We start from the raw sequence: 23,425 nt of genomic DNA on the forward strand, positions 1-23,425 counted from the left end.
CTAGGTTGGCAGGAGCAGGGACCGAGCAACGGGAGCTCACCCCGCCGCGGGGATTCGAACTGCCGACCTTCTGATTGCCAAGTCCTAGGCTCTGTGGTTTAACCCACAGCTCCACCTGCGTCTGGCCCTGGGCCCCGCCTGCTCTGCATAGAATTCCAGAGTTGGAAGGGACCCAGGCTCATCTAGCCCAACCCACACAGCAATGCAGGAATATGCTGCCGTCCCATATGGGGATCAAACCTGCAACCTTAGCATTATCAGCACCACGCTCTAGCCAACTGAGCTTATAAGACTATTGTTGCGAATACAGTATGCCCAGTTGCCACTAAATGATGTCTCACAATAGGCCTCATCTTCCTTCACTTATCATCTCTCGTGTTTACTTTTAGGACCCATCTGCGCTATTAGGAGGGGTGGGTGTCATAGAAGCACACTTCTTTTGTCATCTTGGCTCCTGTGCTGAGTAACTGCTTCCATGATTCAAAGTCTTGGTTACAAGGCTGCTTGAGCCATTGATGGACATTCAAGGTAAAAGGCCAGAGCGGAAAGAAATCTCTGTATTAACCCTTTAAAATTTGTTTTGCTGTCCCCCAGAGGCTGGTGGGCTGTATGAGTCGCAGATTGCACGGGCCTTGGCAACCATGCTGGTTGTCCTCATTCTGCTCTAGCCCAGTTCACGCCGTGATACTCCTACAGATTCACAGTATCTTCACTACAGACAAAGTGGGCGGTTACTAAAAACTGCATTATGTATAAGTGCGGTGAAAAAGGAAGAAATTCGGGAAATGCTGCCAACCCCCTTGGGAGAGATGACAGAACTTCCCAAAAGTGAAACTTGCCCAGCTCAATGCTAGCCGCTCCTTTGGTTGATTTTTAATCTTCATTAAGAAATATTTCTTCCGCATCCTCCACCCTAAAAAAAGAAAACGGCCACGTGATTACCAATAGTTTGAAGTTGCCAAATCAGGGTTTTCATTTTCTACACAAGCCACCTTCAGATAAGCAGATTGGCCAGGCGTGCACCCAACATGACCCCAATTCTCCTGCAGCAATTCTGTGTTTTCTATAAACACCAATTAGTTCGGAAAGTCTGTTCCAATACGACCTCATTGTTTCACTATCTCAAATGAAAAGAAAAGGGACTTTTCACTATCAACTGTACAAATGCACTATTGCATTAAATTGTGTGGACGTGGGTGGTCCTTAAAAATTAATATTTTGATTACTTGTGTTACGGGCTGATTCATCACCATTCTCCCCAGTGCTTTTTTTCTGGGGGGTGAGCAGGGGTACGCATACCCCTAAATGTTTTGTAAATCTTTGTACTTTTGTCCATTTACTGTATTTATTTTTCCAGATTTGAAAAAAATGGTGATTTTCTTGAGTCAAAATGAGAGTACCCCTAAACATTTATTTAAGGGGAGAAAGGACTGGTTCTCTCTAAATAGTCTGAAGTGGGACACGCCTATGTATAAACTCACTTCCACCTCTCAAAAGCCACTTTTGGAAACTATCTTTCAAGCCTTACTTTCCTCATCTACAACAGAAAACGCAAAGAACCGGAAGTTTGCATGAAACAAACTTTCTAATTCATTTTCAAGTTTTAAATGTTAATATAGAGGTGTGTGCATGGAATGTGCATTTGAATAAAATTTAAGTATAACAGAGGGAGGGAGGAAGTCTGTCTCTTGAAAAGGCCCTCAAACTGTAGCAGTGTTCTGATAAAAAGGTAAAGGGACCCCTGACCATTAGGTCCAGTTGTGACCGACTCTGGGGTTGCAGCGCTCATCTCGCTTTACTGGCCGAGGGAGCCGGCACAGCTTCCGGGTCATGTGGCCAGCATGACTAAGCTGCTTCTGGCAAACCAGAGCAGTGCACGGAAACGCCATTTACCTTCCCGCCAGAGCAGTACCTATTTATCTACTTGCACTTTGAGGTGATTTTGAACTGCTAGGTTGGCAGAACTACCGCAGTGTTCTGATACACAGCAGTAAATGTCTAGTAAACAGGGGGAACCAATCCAGAAACACATCAGGGTCCACAGTTTGATCCATAGCTGTCAACTTTTCCCTTTTCTTCCAAGGAATCCTATTAGGAATAAGGGAATTTCCCTTTAAAAAAGGGAAACGTTGACAGCTATGGTTTGATCATCATCACCAACTTAATATATGACGCAAGTATTAAATGGTCAAGGCTTAATGGTCAAGGTGACATGGCACATGAAAAGGACCTAGATTCAGTCTCTGCCATTACCACTTAGAAGGCTGGGAAAAGCTTTTACGGAAGGCTAAACTAGAAGAGGACTAAATTAGCAACTCCATGATTATTATTTTTTAAGTAAACAGAAGGCATAGAGGGGGGCAATCTGGATCAAGACCAGGAGGGAAGGGTAGAGGAATTTAACCCTGCCCTCTGCCCCTTGTTTACATTGCAAAGAATGCTTCCACTAGTGCAATCGGACCATGGCAGAGAACAAAATCCCTCTGTGTCTGATACTTGCATGAAGGTATCATGTCTGCTGCTGCTATTCAGAGGACACTCAATTGAGTTGGATAAGCCGACAGCACATTTCTGTGGTTTGTGGCGCAATCGCTTTACCTAGCGAGCAAAAAAACTCTTACCGATATCCTTTAGCGGTTCCACCACTTCCCACTTTGGCTCTGACCGAAAGAACATCGAAACGTGCTGTAAGGCAATCTCTGCAAAGAGAATTTTGGGTGGCCGTTAGGTACACATATTAACCAAGGTCAGTGGTGAAGCTGTTACCTTATAACGTTTCGCACAAGAGAGGGCGTCTCCTCAGAGGGTTCTTTCCCACTCTAGTTCAACTGAAGTACACACTTCCCGGGATTTTATTTAAAACCAGAGGACTAGGCACCACAAAATAATTATTTTATAAGGGTATAACAGGTGACAACCCCACCACCAAAAGAGGCTATTGGTAGGCTTCCATGAGGGCAAAACTCAGCAAAGACTAAAACACTCTATTTAAGAAGAGGAGTCCCTAGATCAGGAGTGAGGAACCTGTGGTCCTCTAGCTATTGCTGGACTACAACTCCCATCAGTCCCAGAGAGAATGGATGATTGACAGGGATGGTGGGAGCTGGAGTTCAATAATATCTGGAGAGTCACAGGTTCCCCATCCCTGCCCCAGATAAAATAATTTTTCTCTCAAGGTAGCCTGGTGTTGAAATCAGGAACAGCAATCCTAATTGTCAACATCTAACAACCCTGGTAGCTTTGTTTGTGAGGCCCTCTCAGAGGTCCAGAGAGGCCTAGGTCATTTCAGGCATTTGAGGTCCTTAGCCACAACAACAACAACAACAACATGACATATGGAAATAAAATAAGACACCAAAATATTATGCCACTAGAACAGATAGATTTTAAATATTCATAAATGTTAACAAAACCTTTTTCAAGTAACAACAACAAAAAAGTTTTTTATCATGTCACATCTTTTTTTGCTTAAATTTGCAGGTCTAAACGACATGTGTGTGTCTGATGCTCACAAAAACAAGTTGTGAAACTTATCAAATGCCCCGAAGTCAACAAGTTTCTAAATCTGAGGCTCTGGCCAAATAACCCTGCCCTTCTTGACTGGCCCTTGTCTGAGTTGGGGGGTGAGGGGCCCACTGAAAAAAGGACACAAAAGCATCTGTATAATGTGTGAAATCAGATGTGCTCAATAAAAACATATATTTGACTTCTGAAGTAAGAGTCAACCAAGGATGCTGTAATCTCTTTAGAAGTCTCTCTTATGTACAAGGACATTGTTAAGCCTACAAAAAGGATATTCTCTGTCATTTGTCTGGAATATTTGCTATTCGATACATTTCCTTTCATGCGTGCACACGCACACAAAATGGCCATGTGTCTATCTAGTTTACAGTTTTCTATGAAGACAAATATTCTGTGAATCAGCACGGAAGGTTGCATCACAGTAGGCAGCGAGAAGCCGAGGAAATCAAAAGTTAAAAACAACATTCCATTCTCACGTTGCCCCACTGTGCTCAGGTGTTTCATCTCTAAGGATGAAAGAAGTGCGCAGTGGGAGATGAGGCCTTGAGCTGTGAAATGTTGAAGCAGAACAGCCTAACAAGGACACGGCAGCTACTGCAGCAGGCGTTTCCATGAGCTGGTGGGCTGAAGAAAGAACAGGACGCTTTTCAGTTCCCTAGTTTAGATTTCAAATGTATGGGGGTCTCTTGCTGTAGTCCTAATATTCCCTCAGATAAATAAGGGGGGGGGAGAGCTGTGAAAGTCTGGCTAAGTAATCATGAAATGCAAAATACTACCCATACCCAAAGCCTGCTTGCACCCACAGAAGATGGGCAAATCTTGGGCAGAAGAGTTGCAGAGGCAGGACTCCCAATAACACTTAGAACACAAATTGCCGGTGAAGTTTCTGTGTTGCAGAAGGCCCTTTTCTGCTGAAGAAAACAATGGCCTGGTTCACATATCATTACGATAAGCCATGGTTCATGTTGTCCAAACCAGGGTTCATAGTTTATTCCTCTCCTAACAAACCACAGGCAGTAGCCAAACCGATGACACAAGAAGCCAAAGGCTGTGCTTTTGAATCTGCTTTAGATGGACAGCCACTTGCTGTGTCATCCATACATGGAACAACTGTGGTAAATCTGTTCTCTAGTTGGTGGAAATAAGCCTACTTCAAACCATAGTATATATGCAGCAGTATTATTATTATCCTCCTCCTCATCACCATCTCTTTTTTGATGCAAATGGTTGATCTGCTTCTATGGCCTATTGAACGCTCTGGTCCTAGGTGTGCAAGACTCTTATACAATGGCTTCATGAAGGACCTAGATGTTATAACCATTGGTTCAGCTGCTCCAGAGTCAAAATACAGACTTGTAAAACGATCAGCTAAAGCGCTATGGTCCAATAGGGGCTGAAATCCAGGGCAAACATGTTGCTGAATTGTACTAACATTATGGGGTTGTTGTTGTTGTTTACAGAGCTTCTCACTTTAAAGCCACTTTTCTTTTTAAAACAGAGAGCTGCAGGTATAAATGCTTTTGCTTTGAACTGCTCATCACTTCCTTCAGGAAATACATCAAAACTATATTGCCAGGCTGTGACATGCACCACTTTCAAGTTCCCAGTCTCCTGAATTCAAAAGATGTCTCAAGTATTCTGAGGCTGCAATCCTGCACTCAGTTTTAAACACTTTTACAAGGCAATCCTATGCATGTCTACTAAGTAAGTACCGGCCTTAAGAAGAGAATTTCAGTGTCCCTAGACTGCAGTCCATGACAGTAAGTTCAGCTTTCCTCCACCCGTATTATCCCCTCCTCTCTTTGACAAGGATGCACAGATTTCAGCCGGAAGTCAACTGTTTCAAGCCCTTGCACCACTATGGAAGAAGGGTAACTCCTTAGGAGCTATAGTGGGCAATGTGGAATGCTCCTCCAACCCCAAAAAAGGAGAAGGGTGAAGTCCTCCTGCCTTAACTGTTGGGCTGAAGGACTTTTCCAATGAAAACAAGCAATAAAATTTCCAAAATAGCCTACTTACCAGTGTAGTTTACAGAGTAATTGTTTGGATCCAAAAATTTCTTTACCACTTCACAGTTGGACAGAATGTGATTGGAAGTAATTGCATTGAGATAGTTCTGGAGTCCTTTCTGTCTTTCAGCTATGAATTCACGATCCATATTTCCAATCAACTTTTTGGGAGGAAGAGGTAGACTGAGAGCAGATATCTTCAAAAACAAAAGTTGCAGAAGAGGTACAATGTAAGAGAAGTGCAGAAGTTACTATAAAAATTCTATTAAGCAGTCGGTTTCCATTCAATTAAACAGCCTCGTGTACTTCCCTTCCCCCAGAGGAGCGACAGAGACTTTCACTTCTATATTTGATTTACCACTGCTTAGGGTTAGTTATGAACCCTAATCTTGGCTATACTTGGTTGAAACAAGTCCACTTCATAACCCATTGTTTGAAGTTGGCTTGTTTAATGCAAACCATAATTCGGATTAACCAGGGTTTATTGAGCTCAGATGAAATGCTGGTCAAAAACAGAAGCAAAAGCCCTTTTTGCTCCAAGCATCGCCAGAGGAGAAGAAGAGAAAGAGAAGCTCCCTGCAGCTCATTCCCATCACGGTATACTATAGCAAGCGATGCTTTTATCATGACATTCAAACACAACCGCTGACATGTAGCTGAAATTTGGCCATTAACAAACCCAGACCAGAGGGAATTAAGCAACCCTGAGTATTTTCCCAGAAATACCTGAGTATGTACCCAGATTAGTTAATAAAAAAATAAATAAATAATAAATTTTATTTATACCCCGCCCGCCCTGGCCTAGAGCCGGGCTCAGGGCGGCTAACACCAGTAAAATTACAGTAAAAACATAATAGGGAAAAAAAACCCCAATTTAAAATACAGGTTAAAATGCAATTTAAAATGCAGCCTCATTTTAAAAGTAGCCCATAGATCAAAACCACAAGGGGAGGGAAACATAAGGGTCAGACCGAGTCCAAACCAAAGGCCAGGCAGAACAGCTCTGTCTTGCAGGCCCTGCGGAATCATGTCAAGTCCCACAGGGCCCTGGTCTCTTGTGACAGAGCGTTCCACCAAGTCGGGGCCAGTACTGAAAAGGCCCTGGCCCTAGTTGAGACCAATCTAACCACCTTGCGACTTGGGACCTCCAAAATGTTATTCCTAAATACACTAAAAGGCCTGGTTTGGATGTCAAAGCACAGTTAAAAGCAAACCATAGTTTGATGCGAATGAGCAGCCCACTTATGCAAGCTGTTGAAACGTTCTTGCTCTGCTCGTCCCACGCTCGTACTGCTGTAGGACTGCAGAGAAACAAGGCAGAGTCTGGCTTGCCATGATGTCTGAACCCAGGTTTATGGCTTCTTGCCCCCCTGCAAACACACCACAAGCAGTAAGCCGAGCACAGACCTTGGCTACCTGCTCCAACCACCTGCCACAACCACCACCAGGATTCAAAAGATAGTTGTTGGTTTTTTTGGGTGTGTGTACATATAGAAAGTTTTTCAGTCTCAATAACTCTGAAGAAGTGTAGAACAGTCTACAACAGCCTTTCTCAACCTGTGGGTCCCCAGATGTTGTTGAACTACAACTCCCATCATCCCTAACTAGCAAGGCCAGAGCTCAGGGATGAAGGGAGTTGTAGTCCAACAACATCTGGGGACCCACAGGTTGAGAACCACTGGTCTACAACATCCATAAATAAGCACAACAAGATAAAATATCAGCATCTCAAACATAATGGCAAACAGACAACAGCAGCGGCTGGAACAATTCAATTCTCCTAGAAAGGCTGAAAAAAAGAGGACAGGTTTCACCACCTGCTCTTTCGTAGTCCTTTGCTACTAGGAGTTTGAACCATGTCCAGCAATGCCCCACCACAAGATGACCCAACATACAGAAGTCAGTGATTCTGATTAAAGCTTTATAATAATCCACTAGCCAAAGAAAGTACAGTTTTAAGACTGACAGCATGGTATCTCAATGGCAAAACCTTTCTCGGGAAACAGAAAGAGGATGGACTGCGAGAGTCGTCATTTCATTTTGCAACGGAAATTACAAAACGCCTTCCCGGCCTGAACGGAATTTGATTCTTGCTCTTCGTGCAAAAAGCAAAGGGTCAAAGATCCTACAGTTCCCAGGGCAAACAAGAAGTGCTAAGGTCAGAATGCACTGCTACCTATTTATGCCATCCCAGTGTTGCACAATATGTCTGCCTACCTAAATGACGTTGGCAATATTTACAATGCCAGGGCAATGGAGTGGAAGTATCTCAGATGCTTTAAAAAAAAAAGTTGTCTCCAAGATGAACATAATTCAAAATTTTGTATAAGGCACCTAAGCAGAATCAGCATCAAGTTTAACCTGCTGGGCAGTGCAGGGTGTTTTGGGGGGCCCTAAACAGTTGCCCGAGTGGTTCCCCCTTATTTTTTGTTTGTTTGTTTAAACTTGTTTTTTTCATGTGCTGTTTTTCGAAGAATTATCAGTCCATACGGAGGAAACAGGAAGGAAGGTTCACAACATTAGTAAGTACCACAGAATTGCTTCTTCCTTCCCCAGAAAAACTTTTGCTGAGCTCATTCACTTCTCAGGCAGTGATTTACTATCACCATCCTGCTGAACTGACACATATATTACAGTCTGCTTTGCAGTGAGGACTTTGGCTTGTCAAACAGATCCCCCCCCTTTTTTTTTTAATCTACTGCCATTACTGTTTTAACCAGTGGTTAAAATTGCTGGTTTTATCTTCTTTTGTGTTTTATAGGACTGAGCTACGCTGTATTTTATCTTGTTCGTTGTTATAACTGCCTCGAGCCACAGTGTGTCAAAAGACAGGATAGGAATGTAAATAAAGTGATCCTTGAATGTGAAAATGCCCAGTGCTGATCTTTAAAACCACCCTGGAGACAGCAGTATTTTGAAATACAAACCATCTCTTCACATCAGTATAGAAAAAGAATCAATATTATATATATATATATATATGAAATCCATTTAAAGGGCTTAATATGAATGGACTTCTCTCCAATAGTCTATTGTACTGAAAATTTGGTACACCACACACAGAGAACAGGCACAAGGTAGTCATTGTAGTTTTACTGGCTTGTTTTGTTGGAATCATCAGGGTAGGACTTTGCCGAATGAGGACGGCCCCCAACATAGCACAGCTGGTTTACTACGTTTTGAAGCAATGTGAAATAATACTTAATTCCCCCTTAAAGGAGGAGGGCCCGATAAGATCATTATGCCTTGCTGCCAAAATTACTTAACTGCGCCATTTCTTTTGCATATTACCGTCCCCGAGAATGCCTTAACAGAATTCTTGCTCCATTTGTATCTCACAGAGAATGCGAACAGAGCCAAAGGGTCTGCTGAAACCCACTTGACAAAATTCTGCAATCACTAACTTCCCTCTTCTGCCTAGAAGTCACTGAACAGTTCTTTAACATACATCTTCTTCCCCTGTACTTTCCCACGAACGCATAAAAAGAATTCAATGTTCTGGGAAAGGCACAAGCACACAGTAGCTGCAGTGTTTGAAAAATGAAGGAATGCTACTCAGCAGCAAGGAAATACATCACGCGATAAAACAGCACCAGAAAGTACTTCGGAAAGGAACAGAACGACTGCATACACTGCATAGTTTTTTTTAAAAAGCACATTATGACTTCTGCTTTTGTAAGAAATAGACGTTTTGACCACAGAAGATGAATCAAGTTAAACTGAGTGTCTGCCGCTCTTCCCATCTTCAATGGGTTGCACAAAACATTACTAGGAACAGTTTTTTTCCATAGAGTACTTTAATACAGTGGTACCTCGGGTTAAGAACTTAATTCGTTCCGGAGGTCCGTTCTTAACCTGAAACTGTTCTTAACTTGAGGTACCATTTTAGCTAATGGGGCCTCCCACTGCTGCCGCGCAATTTCTGTTCTCATCCTGAAGCAAAGTTCTTAACCCGAGGCACTATTTCTGGGTTAGCGGAGTCTGTAACTTGAAGCATCTGTAACCCGAGGTACCACTGTAGTTTGAATTAGCAGGTCTGTTTCTTCAGTCTGTACACCTTTGCCTGTTCAAACGTTTGTCTTTTCATTAGCCTGGTTCATTTGTCTTGTTTAACTTCAGAATGTTTAACTATGGTTTAATGGATCAATGTCCCCTTCATGGATCACTGCCTTGCCGTGGCGAAGGAGCTTGAATAACACAGAGAAGCTATGAACTATGCCAAGCAGGGCACCCAAGATGAACAGGTCATAGTGGAGAGTTTTGACCAAATGTGATCCACCTGGAGGAGGAACCGGCAAGCCACTCCAGTATCCCTGCCAAGAAAACTCCATGGACAAAGACAACAGGCATATAAAAGTTATGACGCTGGAAGATGGGCCCCTCAGGTTGGAAGGCGTCCAACATGCTACTGGGAAAGAGCGGAGGACAAGTACAAGTAGATCCAGAGCTGATGAAGCGGCTGGGCCAAAGCCGAAAGGACGCTCAGTTGCGGATATGCCTGGAAGCGAAAGGAAAGTCCAATGCTGTAAAGAAAAATACTGCATAGGAACCTGGATTGTAAGAACCATGAACCTGGGTAAGTTGGATGTGGTCAAAAATGAGATGGCAAGAATAAATATTGACATCCTGGGCATCAGTGAACTAAAATGGACGGGAATGGGCGAATTCAGTTCGGATGACTATCATATCTACTACTGTGGGCAAGAAACCCATAAAAGAAATGGAGTGGCCCTCATAGTCAACAAAAGAGTGGCGAAAGCTGTACTGGGATGTAATCTCAAAAATGATAGAATGATCTCGATACGAATCCAAGGCAGACCTTCTAACATCACAGTAATCCAAGTTTATGCACCAACTACTGGTGCTGAAGAAACTGAAATTGACCAATTCTATGAAGACTTACAAGACCTTATAGAAGTGGCACCAAAGAAGGATGTTCTTCTCATTATAGGGGATTGGAATGCTAAAGTAGGGAATCAAGAGATAAAAGGAACAACTGGCAAGTTTGACCTTGGAGTTCAAAATGAAGCAGGGCAAAGACTAATAGAGTTCTACCAAGAGAACAAGCTGGTCATCACAAACACTCTTTTCCAACAACACAAGAGACGACTCTACACATGGACATCACCAGATGGGCAGCATCGAAATCAGATTGATTATATTCTCTGCAGCCAAAGATGGAGAAGCTCTATACAGTCAGCAAAAACAAGACCTGGAGCTGACTGTGGCTCAGATCATCACCTTCTTATAGCAAAATTCAAGCTTAAACTGAAGAAAGTAGGAAAAACCACTGGGCCGGTAAGATACAATCTAAACCAAATCCCTTATGAATACACAGTGGAAGTGAGGAACAGGTTTAAGGATTTAGATTTGCTGGACAGAGTGCCTGAAGAACTATGGGTGGAGGCTCGCAACATTATACATTATACGCAACTAAAACCATCCCAATGAAAAAGAAATGCAAGAAAGCAAAGGGGCTGTCCAACGAGACCTTACAAATAGCGGGAGAGAGAAGGCAAGCAAAATGTGAGGGAGATAGTGAAAGATACAGGAAATTGAATGCAGATTTCCAGAAAATAGCAAGGAGAGACAAGAAGGCCCTCTTAAACAAGCAATGCAAAGAAATAGAGGAAAACAACAGAATGGGAAGAACCAGAGATCTGTTCAAGAAAATTGGAGATATGAAAGGAACAGTCCCGTGGACTGCAAGAAGATCAAACCTCTCCATTCTTAAGGAAATCAGCCCTGAGTGCTCACTGGAAGGACTGATCGTGAAGCTGAGGCTCCAATACTTTGGCCACCTCATGAGAAGAGAAGACTCCCTAGAAAAGACCCTGATGTTGGAAAAGATGGAGGGCACAAGGAGAAGGGAACGACAGAGGACGAGATGGTTGGATGGTGTTATCGAGGCTAACAGCATGAGTTTGAGCAGACTGCGGGAGGCAGTGGAAGACAGAAGTGCCTGGCGTGCTCTGGTCCATAGGGTCACGAAGAGTCGGACACGACTAAACAACTAAACAACAACAAAATGGATCAATGTACTGGCACTCGCTGCTCCAAAATCCTCACTTCCCCTGCTCTTGGCTATGCCATGCAAGACTGCAACACTTTGGCCTATCAGATCGTCTGAACCAGGGGCACAAACTTCACTTCTCTCCAAACCACACACATGGGTATTGCCAACAGGACAAGCCAGGGTTTTGTTGCGCCCGGCGTGCTGCAGCCAGGAGAAAAGCAGGAACTCTGAGCAGCAGGCCTCAGCATACCGCTCACTCCCGTTAAACCACCGTTAAACATTAACTCTTGTTTAACTCTTGTTTAACAAAACGTGCAAACACACGGCATCCATTCACATATGCAAAAGTGACTTCACAAAACACACAGTAACGATACAGTCAGGAGCTCGTCCTACACTCAAGTAGGACCCTGGCAGAGACACATGCCCAATTGGCATCCTCTTTCCCTCCTGGTCGATCGTTTGGGAGCTTCAAAAGCTTTCTTCAGCCTGAACATCACAGCGACCGATGCCAACAGACATCAGCACACTTAGGGATCCGCAGAGTCTTCGCAGCTTGCGTAACAGACCTCAGCAACTCAGCATTTTGGCTAATCTACTTTATTTACATATAAACACACACGGAGCACTGCAACATGGCTCCCTCTCTCTCTAGCATCAGACGGCAAAGAGAAAGAACAAAGGACAATAGTCCCACTTCACGGAACACAGTAACACAAACATCCTGTCTCCGTCACTTCCCACTTTGTGGAGTCAAAACATATACCGTCATGTGATAGACAACAATCCCATGACTGCAATCATGGAGCAGGAATTCTAACAGATACTTGAGGAATTTGATCTTTGTGAATTCTCATATGAACTGTCCTGATCCACACTTCCAGGACTAATGCAAAGAACAAAAAACTTAGCTGTCCATTGGATAACACCAGCCTACTTTGCTGCTTCAGGCAAAACAGAAAGTGCTGCCCAGTGGTTGCTGCGGTCACCAGCACTGCCATACCTGCACCTATCACTTACCCTGCCGCCACTACTACCACCACCACTTGCCCACTCTGCTGCCTCCGCTGCTGGGGAAAAAACAGTGCTGCCATCGGCACCAATTTCGGGTGAGATCTTGGTGATTGGGGACCACTGAGATCCTGCCCAAAATCAGCACTTCTTCCCCCCTGCTGGCAGAGATGGCAAGGTGCCCGCAGGGGTGCCACCGCCTGAGGCAGTGGCCCCACCCCACCTAATGGCTGTGCTGGCCCTGGATTTCACACTTCCCAAATTTCCAACATGCTTCTCGGCTCAAAAAAGTATCAAACGCTCTTTGAGATCCGTATATTGAATATGACTTTGAAATGCAGATCTTGGTGCAGAGCTTCTTCTTCTTCTTCTTTTGATGCAGATTAATGCAGAAAACATGTCAAAACAGATTTGTGGCTGAGACGAGCAGAAGTGACAGGGAACAGACACAGAGTGAATTCTCTAGCCCTAAATTCCAAGTATAGTGGTACCTCAGGTTAAGTACTTAATTTGTTCCAGAGGTCAGTTCTTAACCTGAAACTGTTCTTAACCTGAAGCACCACTTTAGCTAATGGGGCCTCCCACTGCTGCTGCGCCGCTAGAGCACAATTTCTGTTCTCATCCTGAAGCAAAGTTCTTAACCCGAGGTACTATTTCTGGGTTAGCGGAGTCTGTAACCTGAAGCGTCTGTAACCTGAAGCATATGTAACCCAAGGTACCAGTGTAGTTTTCATACAGCAACAAAAAACAAACAAACCTCTTACCTGCAAACTAGTATTCAGCAAATCGAAGTCACTGTATCTTCTTATAATCTACAAAAGCAACACAGAATTAGTGCCTGTACCACACATTCTAATACAACTGGGTATCGACAATCCCATTCTATAAAGCAGGTACAATTGTGGCAGGAGCCAGGATCACAAAGATGAAAAACCTCCAAGGAGAACTAGGGAAATCGCTCTCTGGGCATGCTGCAATCACTCTATAGGAGCAAAGCATTTCTTCCATTCCATGTACACAAGTTTACTGGGGCTTGGGCTGCTCCAGCGGCATGGATTTGTAGTGATCCTTCTTATATCTGGGCTTACATGAAAATAAATTGTCAGCGGAGGAACATAAATAAGAGCCTAAGTTTATTAAGGTTTCAATGTACAGGTGTTTCCCTTTTGAGTATTGCTGGCTTCTGTTTTAGGAAAAACAGATTGCCCTTTCCAGAAATCTTCACATCATGGAATTTGGAATTTCAGGAGGGGCTCCATGCATTAAATGGTAAATCCGATTCTGGGTACAACAGCATTTCGCAAAACCAACATTCATAGTGTGACCAACAGGCTTGTGTCTTCAAGCCCCTTGGAATGCACACATTAAGGAGTCACACCCAACCAGACTTCTCCAGCTTGCGTACTTGGATGTTTAAGGATGCTCACCCAACGGCACATGCTAACAGTATGCAAGCAGACTGAAAGGAAGAAAAGAGTCATATAAGCTTTTTCAGCTTGCAAGTGGGAAATCTGGCACTTGCCCATGTCCTTCTAGGCCACACTTTTAGGGTCTCTCCCCTACATTTCTCTCTTCCTTCAGAAGAGATTTGAGTCGTCTCTGGTGCCTTCTATTCTAATAATAAAGAATTATTATTTATTTATACCCCGCCCATCTGGCGGGGTTTCTCCAGCCACTCTGGGTGGTTCCCAACAGAATATTAAAAATAGAATCAAAAACTAAAAGCTTCCTTAAACAGGGCTGCCTTCACATGTCTTCTAAAAGTCAGATACTTGTTTTTTTTCCTTGACATCTGATGGGAGGGCATTCCACAGGGTGGGCGCCACCACCGAAAAGGCCCTCTGCCTGGTTCCCTGTAACCTTACGTCTCGCAGGGAGGGAACTGCTAGAAGGCCCTCAGTGCTGGACCTCAGCTGGCTGAGCAATGGGGGGTGGAGACGCTCCTTCAGGTACTTGCTCTCTGTGCTTGCAGCATACTTTAGTATTGACTGAAATGGGGTAGGTGTGGGAAATCAGTATGAGTTTGGCTCCTTTTTACAGTCTCATGAAGATGAAGAAAAAGAAGAAAGCATCACAGCGGTGCACTTTCAGGATCTAAACACTGATGCGTCTAATTTGAACCAACTGGGTGGGAGCAAAGAAGAATCTGCAGGCAGAAAAGAACATACAGGAACAATTCACCAAGCCCACATGCCGCTGCATAGCTTCTTTCATTCAAAAAAAAAAAAGTTGTGCGCAGAAGCATCTTGTCAGTGCTCAAATGACGAGGGAGCATTTCGCTGTGTTCCCTGTAAAATCCAATTAACAAAATGCATTTCCTTATGTCAGAGGTTAACAAGTTACCTGCCAACTGTTTTCCATGGAAATCCCTCTTTGCACACGAATGATGTATTCCTAGGAAGGAAAAGAAAACCCAATTAGAAAGCAGAGATTTGTCCATTTTAAACCCATTCATGCTTTTACGGTAATCTAAATCTGCCCATTTGTTGTAAGACCACGCTGCTGCCCCCCCCCCCCATGAACGATATCTTGTGACCTTTACGGTTTTTTCAAGGCTATGCAGAGCTCTGCATTTTGCTCTCTCTTCTCTGTGCTGCCCTTTCACCCCATCTGATTTATTTTGTTTCCCTCCATCGCATACACTTTTATTTACAGATAGGTAGCCGTGTTGGTCTGCCATAGTCAAAATAAAAAAATTCCTTCCAGTAGCACCTTAAAGACCAACTATGTTAGTTCTTGGTATGAGCTTTCGTGTGCATGCACACTTCTTCAGGTATCTTGGTTGGTCTTTAAGGTGCTACTGGAAGGAATTTTTTTATATATACACTTTTATGTTTTGCATTATGCCCCACTCGATGACGGCTGCACTCCTCTCTTGTCAAACAAACACTGAAAACAGCAAAACAAGAAACCAAGTCATCCAAACTATCTCGGCTACCGTCCTGCAGGAAGGGACCATGTTATTTCCGCCTTCTGTACCAGAATACCCCCACTAACTGGAGCTACGCAAGTATCTCTATGCTAAGAGAATTGCACACATTTATTAACTACTTAAGTGTTTGAAGTTTACTCAGTAAACCAAAAAGCAAGACACGTCCTACCCAAGCCATGAGTAGCAAAAGAAAGAGAAGTGCTCTCCAGAGAACTAAAGTACAGTGGTACCTTGGGTTAAGTACTTAATTCCTTCCGGAGGTCTATTCTTAACCTGAAACTATTCTTAACCTGAAGCACCACTTTAGCTAATGGGGCCTCCCGCCAGAGCACGATTTCTGTTCTCATCCTGAAGCAAAGTTCTTAACCCGAGGTAATATTTCTGGGTTAGCGGAGTCTGTAACGTGAAGCGTATGTAACCTGAAGTGTATGTAACCTGAGGTACCACTGTAGAAGCCATTCATTTCTATACGTTATGGCCTCCTCCTTACGTCAGGGAAACCTCAGGTTGCCCATTTCATTTATTTTCCGTTTCAGATTTTAAACACAGATCCCCGAAGCACACTCGAGACTTTCATTGCAAAAAGGTACATCCCTACCCAAAATTGATCGTCGATGAGTTTTTTAGAGCAAGTTTTAAAGCAGCTTTATCACATGGTTATTCTGGACCCAAAGCCGAGACAGAAGAGGAGGCACAGCTAGAACAAGTGCAGGGCGGGGGGGGGGGGGAATTTGCGCTCTCTCCTTGCTATGCATTTGCTGCTGCTTTCTCTGCAAGAGAAGGGAGCTGTGGGATCACACACAAACACACCGCTTTACAGCAGCTGGTCTTGACCCTGGACTTCTTGCTGGAAGGGGGAGATTTAAACCAAGACCACTAACATTAAAAAATATGGGTTTTTTCCATTTTTTTCTGCTGGCTAGTGGCTAGGAGTACAGTGGTACCTCAGGTTAAGTACTTAATTCGTTCTGGAGGTCCGTTCTTAACATGAAACTGTTCTTAATCTGAAGCACCACTTTAGCTAATGGGGCCTCCTGCTGCTGCCGCGCCGCCGGAGCACCATTTCTGTTCTCATCCTGAAGCAAAGTTCTTAACCTGAGGTACTATTTCTGGGTTAGTGGAGTCTGTAACCTGAAGCGTATGTAACCTGAAGTGTATGTAACCTGAGGTACCACAGTACTCCGCTAACCCAGAAATAGTACCTCGGGTTAAGAACTTTGCTTTAGGATGAGAACAGAAGTCACGAGGAGGAGGCGCAGCAGCAGCAACAGTGGGAGGCCCCATTAGCTAAAGTGGTGCTTCAGGTTAAGAGCAGTTTCAGGTTAAGAATGGACCTCCGGAACGAAGTAAGTACTTAACCTGAGGTACCACTGTACAGTAATTTTTTGGGGAGTGGGTTTATTAGAAACATCCACTTCCTGATTACCCTACTTCATTTCAGCAGTCTAATTCAGGAGGGAAAAGTAATTTTTCTCGCTGAGTAAACAGGCAGTCAGACAACCGTTCCTAATCTGCTGAAAATCAGCCAGGGATCTAGCAGTAGATTCCAATCTACTTTCGGCCCACCCCTGCTGTACAACAGGCACACTTATCAGTAAACCAGCATATTTATGAAGCATACTCTTTCACAAGTGGAGCCAAGCTCCCACAAAGGTAGCCTCACGAAGTGCATATCCCACCTCATCCTATTCTTCCCTGCCCCTTCAGTCTTCCAAAGCATTCTAGTCTTCGTGACAGTCACCACGTTCAACCTCCCTGCTGCAAAGTAGCTGATCTGTTGTCTTGCATTCAGAGCTGGAGGAGGAGTCCAAGGCAGGAGCAAGACTGGCATACTGGCTAGTGTGGCATAATGGTTAGAGTGCTGGACTAGGGCCTGGGAGGTCGGGGTTCGAATCCCCACTCAGCCATGAAGCTCACTGAGTGACCCTGGGCCAGCCATCACATCTCTTGGCCTAACCTGCTAACAGTCACAGGACTGTTGTGAGGATGAATGGGGAGGAGGAGACCCTTGGGGGAAAAAAGTAGAATAAATGCAATTAATCAATCAATTACTGTTGTGGCTTGAATTGGGGAGGGTGTTTTCCATGTTGTTTTTGAGTGAGAGAGAGAAAAATATGAAATATGAATTTTCACCTCTATAGTATAATCATTTTTTTAATATAAAAAGGTAAATAGCTTGGATACCTTTTAGGTAACAAGCAACTAATAAGTTGAAGATTATTATTATTAATAATCCACACATGAGGAACTGCCAGTTTACATAGACTGGAGGCCTATTATGTAGTCTACTTAGGTAATGGTTTAATCCAGCTCTAGACTGCCTAGGTTAAAATTGCCTTATGCTTTGTTTTCTAATAAATACTGTGTTGTGCAAGAGATAATCCACATTCAGTTTCCGATTTCCACACGCTGAGGAAACACACTTTTATTCAGCTAGCTATCAATAGCTCTCTCGGGACCACAATCTGCATAGGTTAAAAACCAGGTTTTTACTGTATCCTACTGGAAGTGAAGTAGTAGCCCGCTGCATTGAAAGTAACAACAACGACTTCAAGCCCTTGCTCACGCTGGCTGTAGGAACCGCTTATGGGAGCTGAAAGCCAACAGCCTCCCAACAAATAAGAGTCGGAGCCACCAGAAAGAAAACCAGTTTTGCTTTCTGAAGCACACCATGTACACCAAGCATTGCCGTTTACGCTGCTCAACTCTGGAGAAACTGGGGGTGGAGGGAGGGGGAGAAAAAATATAAATTACCGGTAGAACGTACAAGAAGATGAAAATGAAAGAGTGTAAAATCCTGAACAGAAATAAACAGACAAGGTAGCCAATCCTGAAGCAGTACAGTGGTACCTCAGGTTAAGTACCTAATTCGTTCCGGAGGTCCGTACTTAACCTGAAACTGTTCTTAACCTGAAGCACCACTTTAGCTAATGGGGCCTCCTGCTGCATCGCTGGAGCACGATTTCTGTTCTTAACCTGAAGCAAAGTTCTTAACCTGAAGCACTATTTCTGCCTTAGTGGAGTGCGTAATGTGAAGCGTATGTAACCCGAGGTACCACTGTACACTCATACCTCGGGTTAAATGTGCTTCAGGTTGAGCACTTTCGGGTTGCGCTCAGCAGTGACCCAGAAGTAATGGAACGTGTTACTTCCGGGTTTCGCCGTTTGCGCATGCGCAGACGGTCAAAATGACGTCACGCACATGCGCAGAAGTGGCGAATCGCGACCCGCGCAGACGTGGGTTGCGTTTGCTTCTGGATGCGAACAGGGCTCCGGAACAGATCCCATTCGTATCCAGAGGTACTACTGTATGTCATAAAGAGGTATTCATTTATTTATTTCATTATATATGAATATATAGAGAGAGTGCTTGATTGTAAAAAATAATAAAATAAAATAAACCTCTGTGGTATGACAGTCTCTAAGTAGGTTTTTTTTTTTTTAAGGACCCCTGGACAGTTAAGTCCAGCCAAAGGCTCATCTTGCTTCAGGCTGAGAGAGCCGGCGTTTGTCCACAGACAGCTTTCCAGGTCATGTGGCCAGCATGACTAAGCTGTTACTGGCACACGGAGCACCATGAAGGAAGCCAGAACGCACGAAAACGCTGTTTACCTTCCCGCCACAGCAGTACCTATTTATTTACTTGCACTGGTATGTTTTTGGACTGCTAGGTAGGCAGGAGCAGGGACAGAGCAACGGGAGCTCACCCCGTCGTGGGGATTCGAACCGCCAACCTTCCAATTGGCAAGCCTCAGTGGTTTAGACCACAGCGCCACCCGCTCCCTTAAAGTCTCGTAGACACACAGGAGATTCTAGCAGCAGAGCAGCAACCACATATACAGTGGTACCTCTGGTTATGTACTTAATTTGTTCTGGAGGTCCATTCTTAACCTGAAACTGTTCTTAACCTGAAGCACCACTTTAGCTCATGGGGCCTCCCGCTGCCGCCGCGCCGCCAGAGCACAATTTCTGTTCTCATCCTGAAGCAAAGTTCTTAACCCGAGGTACTATTTCTGGGTTAGCGCAGTTGCTTCACGCTTCAGGGTTGACAATGGTGCACAGCTTCAGGACTCTAGGCTAGTAAAAAAACCTCTCTTTCCCCTCTCATCTCCGAATGAACCCTGACACCAAAGCAGCTTTACTCCTGTGGGGCTTTGACACTGATAATACTGATGTAATGAGTGTAGAGAAGCAAAACAAACAAACACGCTCCCTCCGTAGGAAAAGTATTCACCCACAAAAGCAATGCTTCCCTCAGAACGCCAGTGGAACTTTAATATATGTAACCTGCAAAATCAGGAAATATTAAAGCATCTATTTACCATAATGTGCAGCAGTATAAACAATCATCATCGTTTTGTGAGATAGTATCTGGAGCTCTGTCTTTGCTGCCTTGTTTGATCCCAAGCCAAATGCTCTCACAAAACCCAGGATGTTTTGGAACAGCAGAAATATTGCTTAAGCAACACACACACACACACACACACACACACACACCCCGCTTCAATATTTACAAAACTACAAGTACAGTTTCAACACTGCTGCAAGCCCAGAACATGAAACTGCCAAGATAGAAAGCGTTACATTGCCCAATAATGTCTGTGCTTGAAGGCACTACATTTTTAAGTATATAAAGTATGGTGGGAGGAATTCCCTTCCATTCCTCATGCACCCTCCACCATCACCTAGTGAACTCAAAACTCCCCAGTTGTGCACTTTTTATTCTGCCTGACCCTGGTTTCCATTTGGGGAAAACAAAATGCAGGTTTAGATGCTGTTCATTCCTGCCACACTGAAAATTCCTTTTTTAAAAAAGCCCTATTTGGACTCATCAGTTTTTCAACTGCTGGTTTAGAATCCACAACTGGGTTGTATCCTAATCTAAAGTGGGTCACACCCACAGATTTTTATTTTTTTTTAGCTTGTTAAGGTATTTCATTTTGGTTTTTTTCAAAGAAGGAGAGTGACAGATGGAAAACAAGAGACTGTGTGTGCAGGAAAAAGGGGGGTGAAGAAAGAAGAGGAAAGGAAGAAACAGAAAGGTTGAAGAATACTGATATGTACTATTACTATAGCAAAATTAGTTTAGCCATAACTTTTTTGAGTAAGATATACCACTGGCATACAAGCCTGAGGCTTTTTCTGGCTACAGTGCCAATTTGTCAACCTGCCAGTAAAGTTGTGGGATAAATATATTACCAAGAATTCTTATAATTCCAAAAGGCCTCTGGATTCCAAATTCAAATCTAGAATTTGCCTCTACTGGAACAACAGGCTTTTCTAATCCCTGCCACCACCCAAGTAATGAACAGCCCCCAGCTCCCCGCCCCCCAAAAAACCACACAGAAAAATACAAATCATTTGTTATACCACACCACCGGGTTCCACACATGCATATGGAAGCTGGGGGGGGGGGGGAACCTTTGGAAAGGAAAAAAACAGATGGCAGGGAAAGAGTTAAGCATGCTTACTCCCCTCCCCTTCCCTGCCACTCCCCTTCCCTGGGCCACTCCCAGAGATACTTTTCATTAAAGCTACATTTCACACCCTGCTTCCAGGACAGGAAAGCCACACACACACACACACACACACACACACACACACACCCAAGGCAGCCTAGCTGACAATTAGGAAAAATAAAATACACACAGCAAAATGAAGCAACAAATTCCGAAACAGTGCAAGTCATAAAACAGGTAAGTCAAAATGCTTTCCTACCAAAGGTCTTGATCAGCATTTTAAATTCCAGAAGGGAAACAGGCAAACAGACCCCCCTGTTGGACAAAGTCGTCCCAAAGAGCAAGAAGGGACACAACAGAGGAAAGGCCTTGTGATCAGCTGCCACACCTGCAACACCTCAGAAGACAAGGGCGCTCATAACAGGCTCTTTCCTACAAATAAGGCATGAGAGGGTGTATATGAGACTAAGTCAGGGATGGGCAACCTAAGGCCCGGGGGCCAGATCCGGCCCAATCGCCTCCAGCCCGCAGACAGTCCGGGAATCAGCATGTTTTTACATGAGTAGAATGTGTCCTTTTATTTAAAACGCATCTCTGGGTTATTTGTGGGGCCTGCCTAGTGTTTTTACATGAGGAGAATGTGTGTCTTTATTTAAAATGCATCTTTGGGTTATTTGTGGGGCATAGGAATTCATTCATTTCCCCCCAAAAATATAGCCCAACCCACCACATGGTCTGAGGGACAGTGGACCGGCCCATGGCTGAAAAAGGTTGCTGACCCCTGGACTAAGTGCTCCTTCAGAAGTTCAGTGACTAGACCATTTACAACTGACCTGGACACACAGTGAGATTGATTTTTATTTTACAGTGGTACCTCGGGTTACATACGCTTCAGGTTACAGACTCCGCTAACCCAGAAATAATGCTTCAGGTTAAGAACTTTGCTTCAGGATGAGAACAGAAATCGTGCTCTGGCGGCGCGGCAGCAGCAGGAGGCCCCATTAGCTAAAGTGGTGCTTCAGGTTAAGAACAGTTTCAGGTTAAGTACGGACCTCCAGAACAAATTAAGTACTTAACCTGAGGTACCACTGTATTTTCTTTGTGTACTGCCCTTCATCCAGAGATCACAGGGCCGTTTCGCAATATAAAAATACAAAATGAGGACACAAAATACACCATAAAAACAAAAACAAACCAGTATTTCCCTTCTCACAAACACATTTAAAAGGCCACAGAATGTGAATCAACCCAATTAAGAATAAGAAAATGTATAATCTGCAACCCTCCATCATTCCCAACAAATGACAATGCTGGCTGGGACCGATGGAAGTTGGAGTCCAACAACATCTGGAAGGCCTCTGGTTCCAACAGGTTACTGGTGCATGTACTGCAATAGTTAGATCTGCACTTCCCCTACTCAAAAAAAAGGGCAGTGCTATTTACCATCCAAGTTGGGAAAGAGCAGTCCTGTTCTTTTTGACAACTTGAGAGTTAAGAAGCAGAGCTGGAATCCAAGGGCACTCCAAAATCTGCAAATTTCTGGGACCGCTTTGAGAGACGGATAACCCGCCCCAAGGGTAACAGGGCCAATCACCATCAACTATTCAGCCTTATCTGCACTGAGCCTCTTCCAGCCCACCCAGGTAGCGTGTTGGAAAAGTATGATATTTGGGAACAATTGATTTGGAGTGGCTTCCGAACACCCTGAAGCATTGTGACATTTTCTCAGTGTTCTGTCTAGTCAAGAGGGCTAGAGCGGTGGTAAAGGGAAAATGTGATTTGCCGGATAATAAATAAATAATAATAATAATAATAATAATAATAATAATTTATTATTTGTACCCCGCCCATCTAGCTGGGTTTCCCCAGCCACTCTGGGCGGCTTCCACAGAGACCAAAAATACACTAAAATGTCACACATTAAAAACTTCCCTGAACAGCTTCAAGTTTCCTTGCTCCAGCTCAAGAGGATGTTACTTAAAAATGTTAATTTATAAAGGAAAATGCTTACATCAAAGGAGAGGACCCCACTTCTCACTCCAGATAACAGGAAACCCAATGAAACATTGTGGCAAACTACTAAGTACAGCTATGTATCATATTCTTTCTTAAAAAATACGTCAACACACTTTTTGCCTCCTTGTGCAACTGTTTCGTCTCTGCCTCCTAACAGATGAAACAGAAGTTTAAGAATGGCCAAATACAGCTCTGAAATCACTGAGAAAGCCCAGCAGGACGTTTGCTTCACAGTACACATGTGATTAAAAGAACAAACCTCTATTTGAACTTTCCTCAGTGTGCATTAACAAAACGGAAATGCAAAGATAAGGTTCACAAAATTGGTTTTTTCAACTCCCACATATGAAAGACACACTATTTGGCTGGGAAAACTGCTTTTAAATGTTTCTCAATGGGAAGCTAGACCTGACTCTCCCTTTGCCAATTTGAGCCAACCTCCCCAAAGACCCATAGAAAC

General features: G+C 43.8%; 1 protein-coding gene across 4 annotated transcripts in view; it reads right to left on the reverse strand.

Moving 5' to 3' along the window:
• PXK (PX domain containing serine/threonine kinase like) overlaps positions 1-23,425 on the reverse strand; it is a 46,034-nt gene that overhangs the window by 17,978 nt on the left and 4,631 nt on the right. For all 4 annotated transcript variants that reach the window (XM_083492385.1, XM_083492386.1, XM_083492387.1 and 1 more), the window contains exons 2-6: positions 14,902-14,952; positions 13,323-13,370; positions 5,542-5,728; positions 2,622-2,699; positions 840-913 (exon numbers count right to left, since the gene is read on the reverse strand). In XM_083492385.1, the coding sequence (XP_083348511.1) occupies positions 840-913; positions 2,622-2,699; positions 5,542-5,728; positions 13,323-13,370; positions 14,902-14,952 (438 nt within the window). The remainder of the gene's footprint in view (positions 1-839; positions 914-2,621; positions 2,700-5,541; positions 5,729-13,322; positions 13,371-14,901; positions 14,953-23,425) is intronic.

Source organism: Podarcis liolepis (genome assembly GCF_965112155.1).
Source record: "Podarcis liolepis genome assembly, chromosome: 2".
Lineage (NCBI taxonomy): Eukaryota > Metazoa > Chordata > Lepidosauria > Squamata > Lacertidae > Podarcis > Podarcis liolepis.